Raw genomic sequence first — 20,992 nt, forward strand, 5'->3', positions numbered from 1 at the left:
GACCCAGAACCATAGGATCTTTCAGGACAAGGAACTTTCTCTTTTGTTTCCTGCTACATCTACATATTTTTAAAAAATTTTTTTTAATGTTTATTTATTTTTGAGACAGAGAGAGACAGAGCATGAACAGGGGAGGGGCAGAGAGAGAGGGAGACACAGAGTCGGAAGCAGGCTCCAGGCTCTGAGCCATCAGCCCAGAGCCCGACGCGGGGCTCGACCTCACGGACCGTGAGATCCTGACCTGAGCTGAAGTCAGACGCTTAACCGACTGAGCCACCCAGGCGCCCTTACGTCTACATATTTTTAAGTGTCCCTTTCAGAATGAGATCTTCATGGAAGGTGGTTGTTTTAGCAATCTACTTAAATTGTACTTTTAATTAAAATAGAATTAGTGTCAAAAAAGAAAATAGATGAAAAAAATTCCCAGACTAAAACAAATCCAGTATCCCGAGTACAGATTTTAACCTTCCTTCCCCACTGTCTGGTATGTTGCTTTACCCTGCTCACAGAGCGGAAGAGGAGGAGTTTGGAGCTGATCCCTCTGACCGCCCGCATGGTGATGGCCCACCTGGTGAACCACCTGGGGCACTTCCCACTCCGTGGGGGTCCTGCCGTGCTGCACAGTCTGGTCAGTGAGAACCATGACAATGTACACACCGAAGCTCCCGAGCTGTCCTCTGAGGTGTTCCGGAGCCCAAACCTGCAGCTCTTTGTGCTGAATGACAGCACCCTCATCTCCTACCTTCAGACACCCGCAGAAGGGCCAGCAAGTGGCTCGCCGGGGGGCGCCTTGTCCGATGTCAGAGTAATTGTGCGGGATATCTCAGGGAAGTACTCTTGGGATGGAAAGGTTTTATATGGACCTTTGGAAGGCTGCTTAGCACCCAGCAGCAGAAATCCTGCATTTCTGATTTCCAGCTGGCATCCTCAAGCTTTGGGAGCTCAGAAAGATTTTTCTCAAACTGAGGAGGGAGAAGATGTGCTTGACAAATTACTTGAAAACATTGGCCACACGAGTCCCGAATGCCTTCTACCATCACAGCTAAATCTAAATGAGCCTTCCCCACCCCCGCGAGGAATGACCCGTGACCAAGAGAAGGAAATCATCGAGGTCATTTTGCGCCAGAACGCCCAAGAAGACGACTATATCCAGAGGTGTAACTCTGACTCAGCCATGAAAGTCACCAGCCAGGAGCAGCCCTCACCAGTGGAGCCACGAGGACCCTTTTATTTCTGCAGGTTGTTGCTCGATGACTTGGGGATGAATTCTTGGGACAGAAGGTAACGATTCTTTCTAGACCTTCACCTATTTTATCATTATCTTTGTGTGATTGTTCTTGTTCTCAATTTGAGGTTTGGGAAGCAGAGAATAGAAATGGAGATTTGTCTTTCAGCATTTATAGCTTATTTTCCGCTGCTAAGTTAAAGCTAGAAGTGGAACTAATCATGCTATACTGATGCACAGATAGAATTTCACCAGGTCTTGTATATTTTAAAGGGTATTGGACATTTTCTGTGTGTGTGTGTGTGTGTGTGTGTGTGTGTGTGTGTGTTTTAATTACTGCTCTGTCCATCATTGATTCTGTCATCACAAAAGATGCAAATGGACTACAAAGATGAGTAAGTCACCATCTCACCTTAGGTCTAGTGAGGGAGGTAGATTTGGCACAACTCTGATGAAAGATAGCATGACACATGAGGCCAAGAGGAACAGTTAATCCAGTGGGTAGTGTGGGGTGGTGGGGAAGACTGTGGACGGGGGTTGGTTTGAGCTGGACCCTGACAGTGGAGTGGGGTTTCTAAGAACAGAAGTAGGGTAAAGGTATTCATAGCAGAGCTGATAGTGAAAACAGACACAGACACAAGCATATAAGTGACACACTCATCTCCTACAGCACCATCCAGTGTCAATGGATGGTGATGGGTGAATTTTGATGCCTTTGAATGTCTTTAAGGAGAATGGAGTTCGTTCGGTGGGCTTAGATCACAAATCTTTTGTGAATGAAGAGGGTCATGGATACGTGGATGGATGGATGGATGGATGGATGGATGGATGGATGAATGAATAGGTGGGTTTGTTGATTGATTGGAAACGGCATAATTGGTCTGTGATTACATGACTTTTCTTCCATCTCTTTTTTTTATAGAAAGAATTTCCATCTGTTGAAGAAAAATTCAAAACTATTGAGAGAGCTAAAAAATCTGGACTCCCGTCAGTGGTATGTGAAAGTATATCAGACCACTTCATTCCTGTCTGTCTTTGTATGTGCTTGGATGACACAGCTTTAGGAATGAATGCACCTTCCGAGACACCCAAAAGTCATTCTGTAACTAGAACCTGGTGCCATCTGCATATGCTGTACCTTTGGTGTTTTTACTCTCAAGGAATAACCTTACATGTTTGCTACGCTAAGAAGAGGTCATTGCTCCCACCTAATCTGTGTCTTTGGTTGACAGTGGCAGCCAGTGGACATTCATTCTCATTTAGTCTCTGCAGCTACCTCTTTTTCCAGTGAGGAACAGAGGCTTGCCTAAATCAAACAGCCTACCTACGTGTGCCCTTTGCCGACACGTACCATGTTGTTTGAACCAAGTGAGTCTGACCTCATAACCCATGCCGTGTGCCTATGCACTGGCATTCTGTAGTTTCTGCTCTACAATGTTGGCAAGCTTAAAACCAGTGTGTTTTAATTAGTGACTTCCTGGTAGTGAGCCTTATTCTCAAAACTAGTCAAATCTCAGATCTGTCCCTTTTTTCTGTAGTCTTAGAAGCAATTCTAAAGATGTACTCATGACCAGTTTTTGATTTGGGGAAATGTGTGCTTCCAAAAACATCTCAGACACTAGTAAGTGTAGTGCTTGGTACATAACAGGTGATTAAAAGTCTTGAATAAACTGCTTCCTTAATCATAATTTTTTTTAAAAAACTCATTTTTAAAGAAATAGCTTTTTGTTCCTCTTTTAGTCCCCACAGGAATATCATTAGGTATCTCATTACAGATGAAAAACCTGAAGCCATTATTCCTCACACTGCTTTTCATCATATTCAGTTTCCCAGTTGTTGTTACGCTTCTTTTTCTCTGGAGAAATAGAGACCAAATTCTCTGTGGAAACTCTGTGAGGGGTTTCTTGTGAAGGGCTCGGGGGTTCATTTCTCTCTCCCTCTTGTCCTCCAGTATTAAACAAGCAGTCACTTGGGTTCCAAACTCAGCTTTTCAAGCATATGCTGAATTATTCCATGCTTCTTAGTATTAAGTGAATACATTGGTATCTTGTAATTGTGGCCAATTTGTTGAGTGTTAATGCACTTTAGTTGCATGAGGTACAATTGAATGAGCTCCCTGGGGTGCTGTTGCTGTAAAATATGGCTTTGGAGGAGCTGATTGGCAAATCCTCTGTCCTTTGATTAACCTTCCCTTAAAACCCCAACTCCTGGATTTAGTGTCTTCTTGACATCTAAAAAAGGTATCAACTTACTTTATTGTAAAGGGTGTTTTCAAGGTTCTTTTTGAAAAAAAAAAGTTGGGGACTCTTTATCTATGGGAAATCTAGACTGTCCCATGTATTGGTTAGTTAGCAGGTAAAAGCGTACCTTGTCCCTCAGCTTTTAGTTTGTGTGACTCTATTTATTTCTGAGACCAATTTATTCCCTGCTGTCAAGGCATAGTTCCTGCTTAGCATGTTCTTAGGAAAAGTGTGGCATCTGTCTTGCAACTCTCATCTCTATACTGTGAAGATAGCAAAGATGTAAAAAGTATGATGAATGCACATGCAAATTACAGTGGGCTCCTCTTTTAAATATTAATGCTTCTTGTCACCCCATGGTAAGGTGAAAGTTAAAATCATCTTTTTTCTTTGTTAGGCTTTTTAATGTGACAGCAGAAGGAAACCGAGCCATTCTAGTCTATTCCTAATAAGAAAGAAAAATGCATTCTAATGAAGAAGAGGAAATTGTTGATTTTATGTACGTGTGTTCCTGAATTACCTGCTCCTTCATGCATTGGTGGTGCAGCTTATGGATATGAAGTGCTGTTGCTAATTATCATTTCAAAAGCCTGGCTCTAATAAGACCAGACACAGCGTCTGATCCTAGCAGGCTCTCTGTGGTGCTAACATTTTGGAGGATGTGAAATTTGATGAATGTTTACAGCTAAAGGTCACCTTTCCTCACACCTACATCAGTCAGGCAGTCACTGGGGCTTAGCTCTTGTGCTCCCACATTGAGTTAATGAGGACTCAAGGACCTGTGAACAGCTACAATTTAAAAAGCTTGGACTTTGAGGAGCGTCAACAGAAATGTTTCAGATAAACTTGAGATGGTCTTTATATATGCATAAATACATATAGAATAGAGAACAATCAAATGCTGAGGACTTTTCAATATGCAGAAAGAGCTGCAGAAAAAAACTGAGTAACTGTACATGTTCTCCTTTTGTTGAAAGAGTCTTTTAGGTCATAGGTTATGATCTCTGTCATCATCCAAGACCCAAACCCCCAAGTTATTATAGCTCCTAGAATATAAGCCAGGCAGATTATAGACTGCAAGTGTGTCCTGCCTGTCACTCAGGGAATATATGGTGTGGCAGTTTCAGGGTTTCCATGCTGCATGAGGACAAGTTTTCTGACAGTGTGAGAGCTCAAGGTCTCTACTCTAGAGCATCAGCCCCCTTGGATCCATCACCACAAAACTTCCCCCTTCCAGCAGCAACTGTACCTGTGAAGAGAGGTGTCTCCAACCTGTGTGCTCACACCATGCCAGTCAGGGCATTCAGGATGTCCACCATCTCCAAGGGCAGCAAGACAGCCTTTATCAAAAGCCTTCAAAATGGACAATGACTGAGATTCCATTTCTATGAATGTATTCTAAGGGCATATTAGAGATAATATGACAATGTCATTAAAAATGGTAGCAACTTAAATGTCCAATGGCAAGGATTTGGGGTAAGGTATATTCATATGCTGGAATGTTATACAACCATTAATAATTTTGTCATACAAGTACATGGTATAAAAGTGTTCCCACTCAACGGTGGCTTACACGGTGACTTTTATGTTACACATATTTTACACGATAAAAATTAGTGTTCACAAATATTTGAAGTGAAACTTATCAGTTCCAAAACAGGATATAGTGGCTTCTCACTTAATATGTGAAAACACATCCTGAAATAGTAACAGCTGTGATTTCAACATTTAGGCCAAGAACATAAGTGAATTTTTTATTCTTCACTTTCTGTGTTTTCTAGTTCTTCTTTTCAGTATGCTTATTTTATGTAAACTATGGGGAAAATGAATAAGCTACCTAGATAAATAGAAGGAAAGTGTTCTCCTCCTTGATTTATTTTTATGACTTTTTAGTTGAGTTTCATTTCATTCTGCTTATTAAGTAGAAACATAACTCCTGAAGAAGGAGATATTTGTGACTATATTAAAATCTGGAGCCCAAATTCCACCAGTATAGATATCTAATCAGATTATAGTGTTGAGATGTTGAACAGTTAAGACAATAATAGAAACATTTCCATATTGCTTGAGCTCTTGATAGTTTTTCCTATGAAGTTTTTCAGAATGCAATGCAAAAATAATAAAGATGGAACTGCTCTGGAGGTGGTAATCCAAAATTTTAGAAAATAGAGACTGGAATTAAACTCTTGGGATGATGGGCCATGGAATGAGTGGTTCTCATTGATGAAAACTCTGTTTGAATTAGTACAGTGCCTTCATCCCTAAACTATCACCAAATTGCTGGGCAAATGTCTAGTTATTTTGACACTTCCCTGCAGGATATAATTTTTAGAAATTGGTTATTAATATATTTATAGCATTGGATTACTGGTCAACAGATTTAACTGAGCAGCTACTATGTGCCTATGACCATGCTAGATGTACAAAAGGTAAAAAGGCAGGACTCGTTTCCTCAAAGTGCAGGCCATGTTTACTTGATTTAATAGCAAAGTAACCAGAGTCCATCGTGGAGGAAGTGGGTGAAGGGTTTATGTGACCTAAGAGGTTTCCCTGGACATCTGTCCACCCTACCTTACTCCCTCAGATTAGTCAGAGCAAGGAGTGGGTACCTCTTCACAAAGAAAGTGTTCTGCTTGGAAGAAGTTTCTGTTTCTTATAATAGTTTATAGTTTAGTTTATAGTTCTAATCAGGGAACCAATATCCTTATCTCAAAGTGTGGTAAGTAAAATATGGGCAGTGACATAGATCTGTTCTCAATTGATATCTATGTGAAGTGCTTTCACATATATTTTTTTGTATATCACATGTTTGAAAGAGTGATCTCAAGAATCAGACTGCCCTGCTTCAGTTCCCTGTCTCCTGCTTGCTGTGTGTGCTTTCTGTTTAATTTTCTGTGCCTCCTTTCAACCACCTCTACAAGGGAAGTGGTGATAATCATTTGTCTCTTTAGAGTGGTTGTGAAGAGCCAATGAGATCACATGTCGAACCTCCTTAGAACAGTGACTGACCCCTAGTAAATTCTCCATAAATATAAGCTTTATAGTAGGAGTCATGCTGGCGGTTGTATAGAAATAAAATTTTAAATCTAAGAATTCTAACTCCTTTAAATTTAAAAATTTATAGCCGTGAAACACACAAAATTGCAGTGTTTTACATTGCTGAAGGTCAAGAAGACAAGTGTTCTATCCTCTCCAACGTAAGAGGAAGCCAAGCATATGAAGACTTTGTTGCTGGACTTGGATGGGAGGTAATTCATTTCATTTCAGAGGTGTTTATTGGCCAGCACTATATAAGGACATGTATAAGCTGGACACCAGTTGTACAAAGTTTTATATTCAAATCTAGCACATGTAGCATGTGCTACATGTATTGAATTTGACATCTTGTGTTAGTTGCTCTTCAGTACTTCATACATGAACTTTTGTTTCCATTTAACTTTTCATAATATTTTATTCACTTCTTGTCAGAATCAAATAGATTGGCTCACTCAGTCATAGAAAGTTTGTAGTAAGAGAAGACAAATATGGGTAAAAAAGCAATGGCTTTGGCCACAGTGTAGAGATTGGAGAATTAAGCAGTGGCTTGATGGGTGAAAACATGAAGAAAGAGCTGATGAAGTAAAAAATTGGCATCAAAATAGAGTAGAGTAGCTTTGATGCTTCAGCAGCCAACCTGTTTCCCTTAGGGAGATCCCAGGATGACTGATATTGAAAGAATATGCTATTTCTTTGCTAAATGATGCTCATACAGACATATACATTTATACACACACACACACACACACACACACACACACACACACACAGTCTCTAGGAACATAAATCTAAAGGAAAATATATTTCTAGAATCTAAAAGAACTCAGAGTGGTTATAATGGAAACAGCATATCTGAAATAATTTTCTTATTTTTCCTTACTTTTATTTTGGTTTCTTGGTTATCTGTGCTGTGAGAAACTGTCTGTATGCCTAAATAAGACTTGTCTCTGAGAGCTGAATGTTAGTAAGGAAACTAATATGGAGATGGGTACAGGAGAAGCCTACATCTAGGTGAAAACCATGTACTTTATAAAATGTAAAGTTGATTTTAGTCTAAAAGAGTTATTGCACTTCAGTAAATTGTCCTTCTTACTAATAAGGTGACTTCTTATTTGCTGTAGACTATAGTTAATCATTTAACTAATACACCGTTTAAACCACACATTCTTAACTAGAGTTTTTAGAAAAAACTTGAACATTAATTTAGTGTATATATTGATTGTATTTGGCACAAAAGAGATTCTTCTATTGCTTTTTTTTTCATTTGTGTTACAACAGGTGCTTTACTGAAAGAATTCTAGTTTATGAAAAGTTTAAAAAAAAAAAAGAGAGATCCTAGGCACTAAGAAGTGAGCATTCACACCACAGCTTGAAAAAGAATAACTCCAAGACTAGCAGTAGTGGTGTAAATCAGAACAACCCCTTTGAAAGACAGTTGATCAATGGCTGTTAAATTTTAAAACATCTGTGCCCTTTAATATAACATCCCAGCAAAACATTTGCTGGAATGGTCCTTGTGGCTTGACCACACCAGCTGTGTTTGAGAAAGCAGAAAATCCCATAAATCCATCAATAGGGCATCTCTTTGTGTGTGTGTGTGTGTATTTATGTAAATACATATATGTATGTGTATATATATGCATATATACATATACACATATGTATAGGATGGGAAAAAAACTAGAGAAATATGCACCAAACTTTATGTTTATTTATTTTTGAGTGAGAGAGAGTATGAGTGGGGGAGGGGCAGAGAAAGGGAGACACAGAATCCGAAGCAGGCTCCAGGCTCTGAGCTGTCAACACAGAGCTCAATGTGGGACTGGAACCCATGAACCGCAAGATCATGACCTGAGTGGAAGTCGGGCGCCCAACCAACTAAGCCACCCATGCGCCCCAAGAAATATGCACCAAACTATTGATGGTGATTTTCTTAAGCTGGTAGGATTTCAAAGCATTTTCATTGTTAATGTTTCTTTCATATTTTAATTTTGTCTAACTTAGTATTTCATTTGTTTGTCATCAGGAAGCTATAAAAATGAAAGTAATTAGATTGCTCAAAAAATGGGCATTCCTGCTAGGTGAATGAGGATAACTGATGCTTGACTCTCATTCTTTCCTCTTTGTTACCCTCATCAGGTGGATCTTTCAACCCACTGTGGGTTCATGGGTGGACTTCAGCGCAACGGCAGCACGGGGCAGACTGCCCCTTACTATGCTACCTCGACTGTGGAAGTGATTTTCCACGTTTCAACTCGGATGCCATCAGACTCAGATGATTCACTCACCAAAAAGGTAAGGAGCCTCTTTGAAGACCACACTTAGCCTCCCTGGTTTGTGGGTGAGGATCTCCTAGTCCGGATCGAAGGCCTTGACATAACTATGCACTGAGACTGCTTTCCTCTGGATGCAGCTTCAGTATTGCTCTTCTTAAGCTACAGTTGTAGTTTAATCTGTAATATCTAGCTTAGCGCAAACTGGATAAAGAAACAAATGAAAAGCAATCAATCATTTGAGTCTTAAATGCTGAGATTAAGATTTAGGAAAAGAAAGGGGCTTAAATGTTGTTAATTTTGGGTCTTCTCTCACCTGACTATTAACTGACAGAAAATAACATAGCTGACCTCTCAGGTTGGCAGAGGTCATAAGATGACCCTGTACTGATGGAGAGCTGAGAAGGCCGGCACCTCTCAAGCTTGCTGGGGGCAATTGGGCAACATCTGCGAAAATGACAAGTGCAAGTGTGCTGCAGTCTAAGGGTCCCACCTTCGGCACTGACCTCGTCTCTCTTTCAACTTGGACCTTCTGGATAGTTTTCTCTAGAATTCAGAGGAAACCTTCTCCACTCTGAGGGACACCCCCCCCCCCCCCCCGCCGCAGGGGAACATGATGCTGAACTTTCTGATATCCATGGTGTTCACTTCAGGTGATTCTCTCTTAGAGGTGAGGAGTTCCTTAACAGAAGAGGAATCTTAGTCTGCGAAGCAAGCCTAGAAATCTGACCCACTTCTGTGAGTTTCCATATGAAAGGAACAACTGTAGCTAGCTTGCTAGTGGGTGGCAGAGCAAGCCTGGAATCCTTACCTCACACCCACTCTCTTCCTGCAAGGATGCATGAAAACTGAAGACAGCACCTGAGTGGATGGGAAGGCAGCTTATTCGGGAGCTAAGTTTGCCATTGGAGGACCTACTGTGTTGGTTATAGCCAGGGTCTGGAGACCAACAGACCTGGGCTTAACTGTGTATCCAGTTACTAGCCCATGCCTCAGTTTCCCCATCTACTAAACGAGATTGAAAACAGCCTGTGTGCCAAGGTTGTTGTGAAATAAATGGATAATGCCTGTGAAACTACTTACCATGGTGCCTAGTGTAAGATCTCTAATGGTCAGCCCTCATCATTGCCCACCAGTCTAATTGAGTCTTTTTCCTCCTGACTCATTAGGAGGTGATTGACATTGGCCAGCAGACCCCACTATTACCTGCCTCATCTCTTTTCTCTGCGGTTTTGCTTTTTCCTCACTGCAGCCCCAAATGTTTAGACCACCTACATCGGGGATAGTGGTGCTCATAAAACTTCAGAACTCAGCCTGTGGCACAATCACAGACAACTTTCACAGTGTCCAAGTGTCTGGGATGTGCAAAGCATGATGGGCTTTCACTGTCTGGGCCACCTGTTAGCATGGCCTTCCACTGGCCATGTGTTGTTTCCTCAGCCATGGAGGAGCTGCCTTAGGTCTTGGCCTCCCTGGTGGTGGCGTTCTTAGTGAAGGAGACCCTGCTCTATTTCAGATTACCAAGACCTTAGGCAAGGCTTACACATCCTTTTTATTTGTAGTACCTTGTAAATTGCTGCTAATCCGCAAATGTGTTGCCATATTCTGATTTTTTTATGACTGAGAACTATTGTTGTTAATAGGTTTACTTAAACTATTTTTTAATTATTTCCTAAATAGGATTGTCTTTTTTTCTTTCTTTTTTTTCTTTCTTTTTTTCTTTTCTTTCTTTCTTTCTTTCTTTCTTTCTTTCTTTCTTTCTTTCTTTCTTTCTTTCTCTTATTTATTTATTTTGAGAAAAGACATCGTGTTTTCTTGATACAGTGCCTTACTATATAAATAATGTTGCAAGGCTTGGCCTGGTTGAAAGATTCCCTACTGTAATAATCAAAATTCAGCTGATACCTTTTGCAGCTCCTAGATTTAGCATCATTAGTGACAAACTCTCTTTATCAGGATGTCTCACAGCCAGACTGAAAATCAGTCACAGTAACAGCAGCCCACAGTTCCTTGTCTTATTCTAACTAAATTGTCCCTAACAGCTTAAAAATGAGCTGCAAAATTCTAAAGTGATTCATGCTCTCTTCTGCCCCTGTCATGGGGGCACTTTTTCAATTCTGCAATCCGGTTGCAACCCCATACTGAACTCTTGATCCTTCACTGCAGAAATTTGTTAGCTCTAGCTAGATTAGATTTTTCACAGCTAATCTAACTGCTGTAGGGGTTTGCAGAGTGGGGACAGAGCTGTGCTATTGGATTTGTCCAATTCATTTGACTCCAGGACTATAATTGCACTTATGTCTTACAAGGCTTTTATAGCCTCAGGCTGGCCAGCCACATAAAAAACAAATTGGCAGTGATACAGTACGAGTGAAAAGGGATGAAAGGCCCACATTATCAGTCTCTAGGCAGCACTGTTCTGGCAGGAAGTTTCTTGGTTAATTTACAAATAAAACTTAGATTTTAGGATGGGCACACTGTCAGCTGAACAATGGGGATGTCAGGCCTGACTGTTACTTAGTAAAAGTAGCAGCCGGGCCCACTGAGGAGCAGGAATTCTTCAATCAAACAGACGACTCCTTCTGGAGCCAGCTGGCGATGTAATGCAATTAGTCGGGAAAGGAGGTCAGCCTATTAGGTGTGTACCATGACCAGTGTCACCAGTGCGTGCCGCCTGGCAGCAGCAGGCAGAATGGGCCAGGCAGAGGGACTTTAAAACTCTGTCAGGACGAGAAGTGGCAGGACATGGGGTTGATTTCTTAAGACTTAAGAACCGAGCATTTGTTCCAAGCCTGTTAAGCATCCGCGCGTTCTGGAGCCTGTTGTGCAACTGAAGCAGTAGCTGGCATGAATGACAGCTCCATCCCAGGATGAGACTCATCAGCCTCTCCCAGATTACACGAGTCGTGCCAGCTTGACTTGTGTGCACGCAACAAACTCACTGGTGGACTTCAGTTTGGGGGCCTCGATTCTGAATTCTCCAAAACTCACAAAATGACATCTCTGTAATGAAAGCCCCTTTAAACTGAGCTTCCAGAAGCTTCATGGAAGTTTCCAGAGTGTTCCTTCATATTCTGACATGGTGGACAATTTGGCCAGGTTAGTTTTACTTGTTTCACCTGCTTGTGTTCTTGTCCGAGGTGGAAGAGAGCATGTGTTTGCTCCTTGCTCCAGATCTATCAGTCAGTGGGTCCTGTGGCCTTAGCTCTGAGTTTCGCGAGTTAGCTAATGAAACTATAACTTGTCCAGAGATCTGGGGCACATGACATTGAAAGCAGCTTTGAAAGAATGAATATTGTATCACTGCCACACAAAAATAGCTTTTCCTTACCTACAAAAATGCCACACTGGGAGGACAGGTCTCCCTGGCTGTGGTTGTGAGAATACAGCCCAAACAGAGTTATGAAAGACTTGCTTGGATTATATAATTGAGGAACCTAATTGAGAAAGGCACAGTAAGTGCTAAAGTTCAGTAATCACTGTACTACCTAATGCCTTGCAGCTTATACTTCTGGATTGAGAGGAGCCATCACAGGCGTTAGGGTGCTGGCATTAGGTGGTAGCCCCACATCTGAAGGGTATTCAGTAGATATGTTCTTCCCATTCTGACTTTAGTGCCAGCATTATATCAAGGGGCATATAACCACCTAGAAGGTTGCTTCTCTTTATAGGATGAGAGTAGCCCCACTATCACAATTACCTTCTGCTGGTCTAAATTCCTCCCAAAATTTCAGTTTGATACTATTCCTATTTCCCTTGAAAACATGCCTCTACTGTGTTGCTGGTGATGCTGGCTACCATGTTTTTACTCCAAAAGGATTGAATTTCAGGAGTGTGTTGTGAGGGCCTGGCATGTTCTATTAAAAAGGAAAGAGAAAAGAGAGGTGGAAATAGAGAAACATAGAGAGATGTTCAGTGTTGCTGTGAGAACCCAGTGTCTTTTTTTTTTCTTTTAACTATTTATGGGTAGTAATGGGTTGGCTACACCTTTCACCTGCTACCCTTCTAGCCTTTACATGTCAGAGGGGGAGAAGAAGAAAAAAAGAATCATACTAGATAATTTTATATTTAGAAAGTCTTAGGCACCATTAAATTGTTCTGGATCATCATGACTCGTGCTGAATACCCACAGTTAAATTTGTCCCAGAGTTCATGTTCAGAATAGTTGAATCAGGCACCCCTCACTGTAGGGGCCACCTGAAGATGCACCTGTACCTCCCTAGAGCAAAGGTACTGGCATAAGTCTTTTTTAAAAAAAATTGACTTAGGGGCGCCTGGGTGGCTCAGTCGGTTGAGCGTCCAACTTCGGCTCAGGTCATGATCTCACTGTCAGTGAGTTCGAGCCCCGCGTCAGGCTCTGTACTGACAGCTCAGAGCCTGGAACCTGTTTCAGATTCTGTGTCTCCCTCTCTCTCTGCCCCTCCCCCACTCATGCTCTGTCTCTCTGTCTCTCTCTCTCTCTGTCAAAAATAAATAAACATTAAAAAAATTGAGAGTAAAAAAAAATTGACTTACACAGTCATTCCCAGAAACATGAAAGAGTGAAGAATAAGAAAGCATTGCAGCAAACCAACTTCCTTTAACTTTGTAAATGGAAAGGAGGCCATGTTGGGGGTCACCTTGGATTTTTCTTTTGTGGTCAAATAGTCTATAAAGAAAATTGTATTTATGCGATCATGTTTTAAATATATGGTATTCCAGAGCATCCCCTTTTTTGCATTTTTTTTCATGTTTTGTATCTTAACACAAAATGAAAACATTACCTTTGGCACAACATCCCTGTTTGATTAACGGTGCCCCTGAATTTAGTCATGTTTGGGGGGGTTCGTCTATTAAATAAGCTAGGAAGCCAGAAATACTTTTTTCGTGGTGGTAGATAGCATTCTTCTCCTGCAGTGTGTGGGAGAACCAAACCTTAGATTTTCCATAGGTGTCCAAGGACCTTCACCAGTCAGCTTTTATGGTTGTAGGACTTCAATTTTGGCCAACATTTTAGTCTTTATAATCTAGTTTCTTTTAGTCACATTTTCAGGCTTATTTCATCTGTGGCTTTCTCCAGCCCAGGATGTGCAGTCACTATGCAGGAGCTTTATCAAGGACGTTCTTGTGTCTGAAGAGCTTGGCCGGGGAGGAAGTCTCAAAGAGCCCCTTCCCCTGCTCAGAGAGGCCAGGAGTCTCTGACTTGTTTTTGGACTTGATGGCCTCTTTGTGTATAAAATGACAAAAACAGTGGGCCACGCTATCTGAGCTGTGGCAGTACACCCGGCTTAGGTGGCTGTGAGCAGTAGGAATGGCACTGAGAGGCCTGGCCAGGTCCCCAGGCCCGCCGTGCTGCTCACTGTTCATGTACCTTGTATAGGTGCTGCCTTTGCCTTCCTGAGCCCCATCTCCTCCTTGTCACATAACAGAAAGATGATGTCTCCTGCCGCAGAGAGTACGCGGAAAGGCTAAAGAAAATAATACATGCAAACATACTTTCTGGATAGGAAGGCACTCTTTGAAGGCTAGGTACTAGTGTTCTTATTAAATTGAAGTCGTATTTATTAGTTTCTTAAACAAAGGTAATTTATGCAAACTTTTTCTTAAACCTTTGTCACAAATCTAGTTCTTATACATTTGGTAATTGTGTTAGAGTGGCTTATGTTCTCTTGTATTCAAATTTTTTTCTTAATAACCATCGAATTAAGAATGTTATGAAGCCGTATTGTAATATGGAATAAAAGGATCATGTTGTTAATTGTTTAGAAACACGCTCAGCAATATGAAACATAAGGCTTTAATGCAAGAGTAAAATTCAATTTAACAAAATCCTCGGAAAGGTCTTGTCCCCATCCAGGCATAACGTACCTTCTGTGCTTCTATGCATCATCTCAATGCTAGTGTAGTTCATAAAAAGTGAGAGGTGTTTTCATGTACTTGTGTTTTTTTTAATCCTCATAGAAGACAGCAGTGTTATACCTTTGTTTGGTAGTGAAATACTTTTGCCTCTGAGTATTATAATTCAATTTGTAAGCCACGACCCCTTATAAACTGCTGTTATCACTCTGATTAATAAAGAGCCAATTGGCCATTGCAGCTTCGTCACTTGGGGAATGACGAGGTCCACATCGTCTGGTCTGAACACTCCAGGGACTACCGCAGGGGCATTATCCCGACTGCCTTTGGAGACGTTTCAATCATTATTTACCCAGTGAAGAATCACATGTTCTTTATCGCGATCACGAAGAAACCCGAGGTACGTTTTCACCGCATTATCGCTCTGACTCATACAGCGTTTGCCATACAATTCACTGTTTTTGAGAAACAATGATATAAATATGTTAAAGGGGACTTTTGTCCAACTGGTGAATGTCTCACATGTATCCGAATTACACATGCTATAAAGAAATTCAGTATGAATTGAGATTTTCAGAGTATCTCTCCTCATGAGCACAGAATTCTGTATTTTATTACTAGACTCTTTAAAAGTTAGAACATAAACACATTCATGATATTTTAAATGTTTTAAATTTAATTTTTTTTAATTTAAAAAATTTTAATTTTATATCTGGGACACATTGATTAATAATAATAATAATAATAATAATAATAAGAGTTGAAAGAACCCCATGTCACATCAAGCATTTTGTGGCTGGCCACGGGTACAGAATTCGACCTGGCATGACAAACAGGCACTGCTCACCGAGCCTCTGACTGCTGCTAATAGGGGTCAATCCTGAAGGATTGCAGGCATGTCTGTGAAGAGGTTAGGCCTCTGCAGCACAGCCCATGTGATGACTTTTAACAATTGAAGCACCTTGCCACCGGATCAATGCAACCATGTCAATTGGTATCGATCATGGGAATGGCTGGAACAATCCAATGGTTATGTGCCCTGTAGTAAATTGGCTGGGGCTTCGATCCTTGCCATGCCTTTACTGGTATTTTAGCCATGCTTTATATAGTGACTTGTTTTTGTGTTGGAATTATTAATAGAAGGGTTCATTTTTAAGGTTTTAATTAAATGTTAGGCATAGTTAAGTCACTCAAGAAAACAACTTTGTGCTCTAGCTTGGTATTAAGTGTGATTTTCATTTTTGTTCCAAATTGTTCTCCTAAAAGAGGTTAAAAGTTACCATTCTAAACCCTGTTTTTGTGCTTTAAAATAAGCGGTAACTGTCATTTACTGGGATTTTAATATAATCTTTGGTGTTAAAGCTGTAAGCATTAAAGAGCTAAGAAGTGAAAGGTGCTTCAAACCGTAGCTGGCTCAGAGTAAAAGCTGTTGGAGTTGTTGGTTGTTGCTGTTATTGTTATTATTACTATTACTGCTGTTATTTTTCTATTACAGTCACTACCATGAAAAGAGAATAAATAATGAATCCCAAGTGTAACATGCTTATTGTTTCTCCGTCTAGACACAGTGTGGGTCACCTTCTGAATTCAGGAAAGTCTCACTCTGGCCAGTGAGGCGCCTGACAGAAAGAAAATCCTCTTTTCTATTCAGGGAGTGAAGATGCCTCAAGTTCTTCATAGTAAATATTGGTGTTATCTTTCTTTTTTTTTTTTTTTTCTATTTATTTATTTCAGAGAGGGAGACTGCACACATGCGTGCATAGGAGGGGCAGAGAGAGGGATACAGAGAGAATCCCAGGCAGGCTCCATGCTTTCAGCACAGAGCCTGACATGGGGCTTGATCCCACAAACCATGAGATCATATCCTGAGCTGAAATCAAGAGTCAGACACTTAACCGACCCCTTGGTGTTATATTTGATTCACGTTTTTGTGTGTGTGAAGTTTTCTCTCTCGTGTAAGAAAATGGCTCTGAGTGCTAATAACATTTGTGTCTGTCCAGGAAGAACACTAACGTTTTCAGCAGAAAACATTAATATTAGATTCAGTGTCCTATAGCTTCCAAATCGGGAAAATGTGGTTCTTTAATATTTAGTATGGATTAACTGGCTTCATTAGTTCATTTTCAACATGGCCCTGTAAAACATCATTTAGTATCCTAAAAACGTCTCCTTTATTTTTGTAGTAAATAAAGAAATATAAAAGGTATTTCAATTCATTTTATAGTGTGAATAGTGACACTTTAAACTTTCTTTGAAAGTGATTTTTAAAAAGGTATTAAACTTTTAACACATGAAAACAAGTACTAACATACCTTTTTAAAATTTCTTTAGAGAATGTAAGTTTTATAAATTTGGTCACAAATTTTGACAAGATGAATTGAGCAAATCGCTGTCTTAATATTTCAATTCAAAAAGCCTAAAGGGAAGAAGAGAATAATGGCCAACTGGAAATTTAGCGTTATCCCCACATTTAAAGTACAAACCATTACAATGTAATAAAATTAATCCAGACATTTCCAGGGCAAGTGTGGCTGACCTTTTGTTCACCAACCACTGACCCCAGGGTGAATGCAAGAGGCTTGTGGAGGGAAAGTCTGTTTGTTTGGCTTCAGTCCCTGGTATTTAAATTGCATTCCCTAATCAAATGAAAAGGCTGTCCTCTCTATCAGGTTACAGAATCCATGGCAACATTTGGCCTTTTATATCCATAATGTTAGCCTTTTTGTTTGCATCTAAGTAGAGACACCTGGAGCAATGTTAACATTAACCGATTTAGCATTAATAGCTTCATTATATAAGAATTTCTGATCAGATAGCTGTTACTTTTGTTATATTGCTTCAGCTTGTATTGTTGTCATTTTTTATCTCCCTGCTTGGCAACCAGGCAATGATTTGCAAATTTTTTTTGTCTTGATTAATTAAGCAATATAATTATCAGTAACCGTGATGCAGTCTTTGCTCAACAAAGCTTCTGAGAGAAAACAATGGTAAGTCTGTTAGTATGAATGCATTCCACGCGTCCCAGATGCATGAGGATATTATGGACAATGAGGGGAAAGGCCGCCTGTGAGCGAGGACAAAGGGTGCCACGCAGACTCGACACACTGCACATACCGCCAGGGACATGCTGCGGGCTCCCTGGGACACAGACGCCTCGTTAGATTACAGCTAGTCAGCAGAGATTAATTCTCAGCCATTTGGTGCAATAATTTACCCATTCCCCAGTCTTTTAACTAGTGCTCCTCACTGTGGAAGTAAAGGCTTTGTACTCAAAAGGTTTATTTAACCTTGCCTACTTTTAGGGATCTCCACCAAAATTGTTATTTTTGTTTAGAAATTGTATTGATGCAGCCACTTGAAATTGAGGAATATGCTTTTGGAGGAGGACAGGATTATGCACAAGTTTCAAAGATTGTAGGTAGAGTCAAAGGCATTTCTTTTAGCACCTGTATATTTCAGCTGAATATAGTATGACTCTCGTCTAAGTCCATTTATTTTACTGGTCTCTGGGCAGCCATACTTCTCTAAGAATAATTTTAATCCTTTTATAGGAGGGGGGGAAAAAAAAAAACCTCATCAGTACACAAAAGTCCTGCTCATTGGGTAGAGTCATGCATATTCAAATTGTACTTTCATTCACTCAGCCTCATTAATAGCGTATGTAATAATGTAGGGCTATTTGTAATACAAGCTCACAGGCAGCATTGCTTCCAAGTCCTTTGAAATTTAACATATTTCGCTTTTTCATTCCATACACCTCCCTTAAATATACAAATTATGTGCCTGGCAGAATCCGCCTCCTCTTAATAATACACAGCACTTGCGAAATGGTATGTTGAAGAAATATACCTTCTGTGCTTGTGTGAGCACAGAAAACCCTTGCATCTGAGAGGCCACTCACTTCTTGAGCTTTTTATTGAACTTAAATAAATAAATAAATAAATAAATAAATAAATAAATATCAGTGTGTTTAGCCACATGATTTCATTGCTAAATTACTTTCAAAGTAAGTTCACCTCTATAAACATTGACACAGTAGTCTTTGGTCACAGAAAAGAAATGTGCTGCTATCAGATTGGGCTTTTTTTTTTTTACTTCTACTTTTATTACTAAGTCAGGGAAGATTTGCATATAGAGCAGAACATGAGTGCCTAAAAGTGTTTTTTCTGTAAAAAAGGGGTTCATAAAGCTTCCATATTGCAGTGAGGACCCGTGTTGCTTTTCTTTTTCAGTAACTGAAAATAATTTTGATGCTCAAAACATTTTTGCCTTTATGAATTTGTGAAGGTAGGTTTCAGTGTTTCTGTCATGTTTACCTCCAGGCACATTAGTGATTGGCTAGCGACTGGCCAGAGGGCAGATGTGCTGAAGCAGCCTTGACCGGGAGCAGTTAAGACAAGAGGCAGCTTTGGTGAAGCCAAGGGTCCTCTTCACCACCTCAGCCAGAATGTCGGTTTTGTAAATGAAAAGACGTGTTAATGTCCTCCAACCTCTACTTTCTTGGCCCTGGTAGATTTGGACGTGGGAGAAAAATGGATGATTCAGTCACTTCTGAGCAGTATAGGCAGGAAAGAATGCTAGGAGACCGGGTAAGGGGCCAGAGTTCCACTTCCTGTGCTGCCACCAGTGGGTGGGGTGTCTTGGGCAGGTCTCTTAATTTCTTCGGACTTTTATTTCCTCAGCTGTAACACTCACTGGGGACGGAGGTCTCTCTGCAGTCCTTTTTAGGGATTTTAAGTGCCCCTTTAAGATGATGGGCCCTGTTGGATCATCCTGTTCCCAGATGCCTGTCCTTTCCCCAAGCTGCCCCAATTCACCACGTTGCTGTCAAGGTGGTAGTTGGCTTCCTTGCAGGCTCAGCAGCTACTGGGAGTGTGTGACTGTATGCACATGTGCATGCGTGTGCGCATCCCTCTTTAGGAAGGCAGCTAGCCCAGGACCTTCACCTGGAGCCAGTGCCTAGAAATGCTGGTTAAGGTTGATCCACCAGAAATCATAAGGGCATTTGCACATGCAAGGTCAAGAATGGCCAGTATTTGCACCTGTGTTTGAAAGGAAATCTTTTACTAGTGTGGCTTCATTATGTATGGACTATGTTTCACTGCAACATGGTTATGGAAATTTCTTTTTATTTCATATGTGTAATTTTCTTAAATATTTGTCTCAACCCCAACCAAATAACCTTTTTGAGATTAAGTCATATCCTTTAAAACACTCTGGGAAATTCTCAGGGAAAATAACTTGTTAACTTCCTAATATGTGAAGAAGCATTTATTTTGAAAGAAAACTGAGGGGCACCTGGGTGGCCCAGTCAGTTAAGCATCTGACTCTTGGTTTCAGCTCAGGTCATAATCTTGCAGCTTCATGGGTTCGAGCCCCGCATTCAGCTCAGTGTTGGCACTGTGGAGCCTACTTAGGAATCTCTCTTTTCCCGTCTCTCTCTGCCTCTCCCCCACTTATGCTGTCTCTGTCTCCCTCAAAATAAATAAATAAATAAAAAGATAACTGAAAACACTGAATAACCAGAATTTACTGAAATACATTATTTTTTTTTTAAGATTTTATTTTTTTACATAATCTCTACACCCTACATGGGGCTTGAACTTACAACCCCGAGATCAAACATCACATGTTCTACTGACTGAGCCAGCCAGGCGCCCCTAAGATACGCTATTAACTGGGTTACTGCAATAGATTCTGTTTTGGTAATTTATTGTTAATTGTTATTGGGGCTTTCTTAGTAAAGGAATGACATTGGGAACTTGGGGAAAGGCAGCTGTCATTTGCAGATGTTATATCAAAAACAAATTTCTTCGCTACTTCATTGCCACTCCTAATTAGAGGAATTCCCTGGATACAAGGGATTTATATTATTTCTTTTGTCCAGTTTTTGAAAGACTATCTGAGTCACCCACAAGCAGTTGCCAAAGAATAATAAAGAACATTTATTTATAAGATAAGCCTCAATACAGATGGAAAAAAATCTATAGCCTATTATTAACTCTGAGCTCCTGTTTTATCCTTTACAACAATTTGGCTATTGAGAATTCTTTCTGCATTGATTTCTCTCAAAAGTTGGCATTGTTTTCCCTTTTTTTTTCAGTTGTCCTTTGATATATACGTCTCTCTCTCCTTTGCCTTATCCTTATCCTCCCTCCCTCAGCAGCCAGAGCCAGCTTACGTGAACATACACCGAGTGGCAAATGGTAGAGCCCGCTTTGTGTCAGAAATCAAGACCTCTGAGCTGCCTCTGTAGGAAGGGCCTTCTGGACAAGAGACCAGACGTGTTCTCCCCATCCTTTGGTCAGGGTGTCACAAGCACACAGAACTCCTCTGTGAGAAGGAAAGAAGGCCACTGCCCCTGGAATCCAAGAACTTATCCT

General features: G+C 40.5%; 1 protein-coding gene across 1 annotated transcript in view; it reads left to right on the top strand.

The window, feature by feature from the left end:
• RALGAPA2 (Ral GTPase activating protein catalytic subunit alpha 2) overlaps positions 1-20,992 on the top strand; it is a 324,808-nt gene that overhangs the window by 204,185 nt on the left and 99,631 nt on the right. The window contains exons 32-36 of the mRNA XM_058684743.1: positions 510-1,281; positions 2,148-2,219; positions 6,590-6,713; positions 8,641-8,796; positions 14,851-15,009. Of these exons, the coding sequence (XP_058540726.1) occupies positions 510-1,281; positions 2,148-2,219; positions 6,590-6,713; positions 8,641-8,796; positions 14,851-15,009 (1,283 nt within the window). The remainder of the gene's footprint in view (positions 1-509; positions 1,282-2,147; positions 2,220-6,589; positions 6,714-8,640; positions 8,797-14,850; positions 15,010-20,992) is intronic.

The sequence above is a fragment of the Neofelis nebulosa genome, chromosome 9 (genome assembly GCF_028018385.1).
Source record: "Neofelis nebulosa isolate mNeoNeb1 chromosome 9, mNeoNeb1.pri, whole genome shotgun sequence".
NCBI lineage: Eukaryota > Metazoa > Chordata > Mammalia > Carnivora > Felidae > Neofelis > Neofelis nebulosa.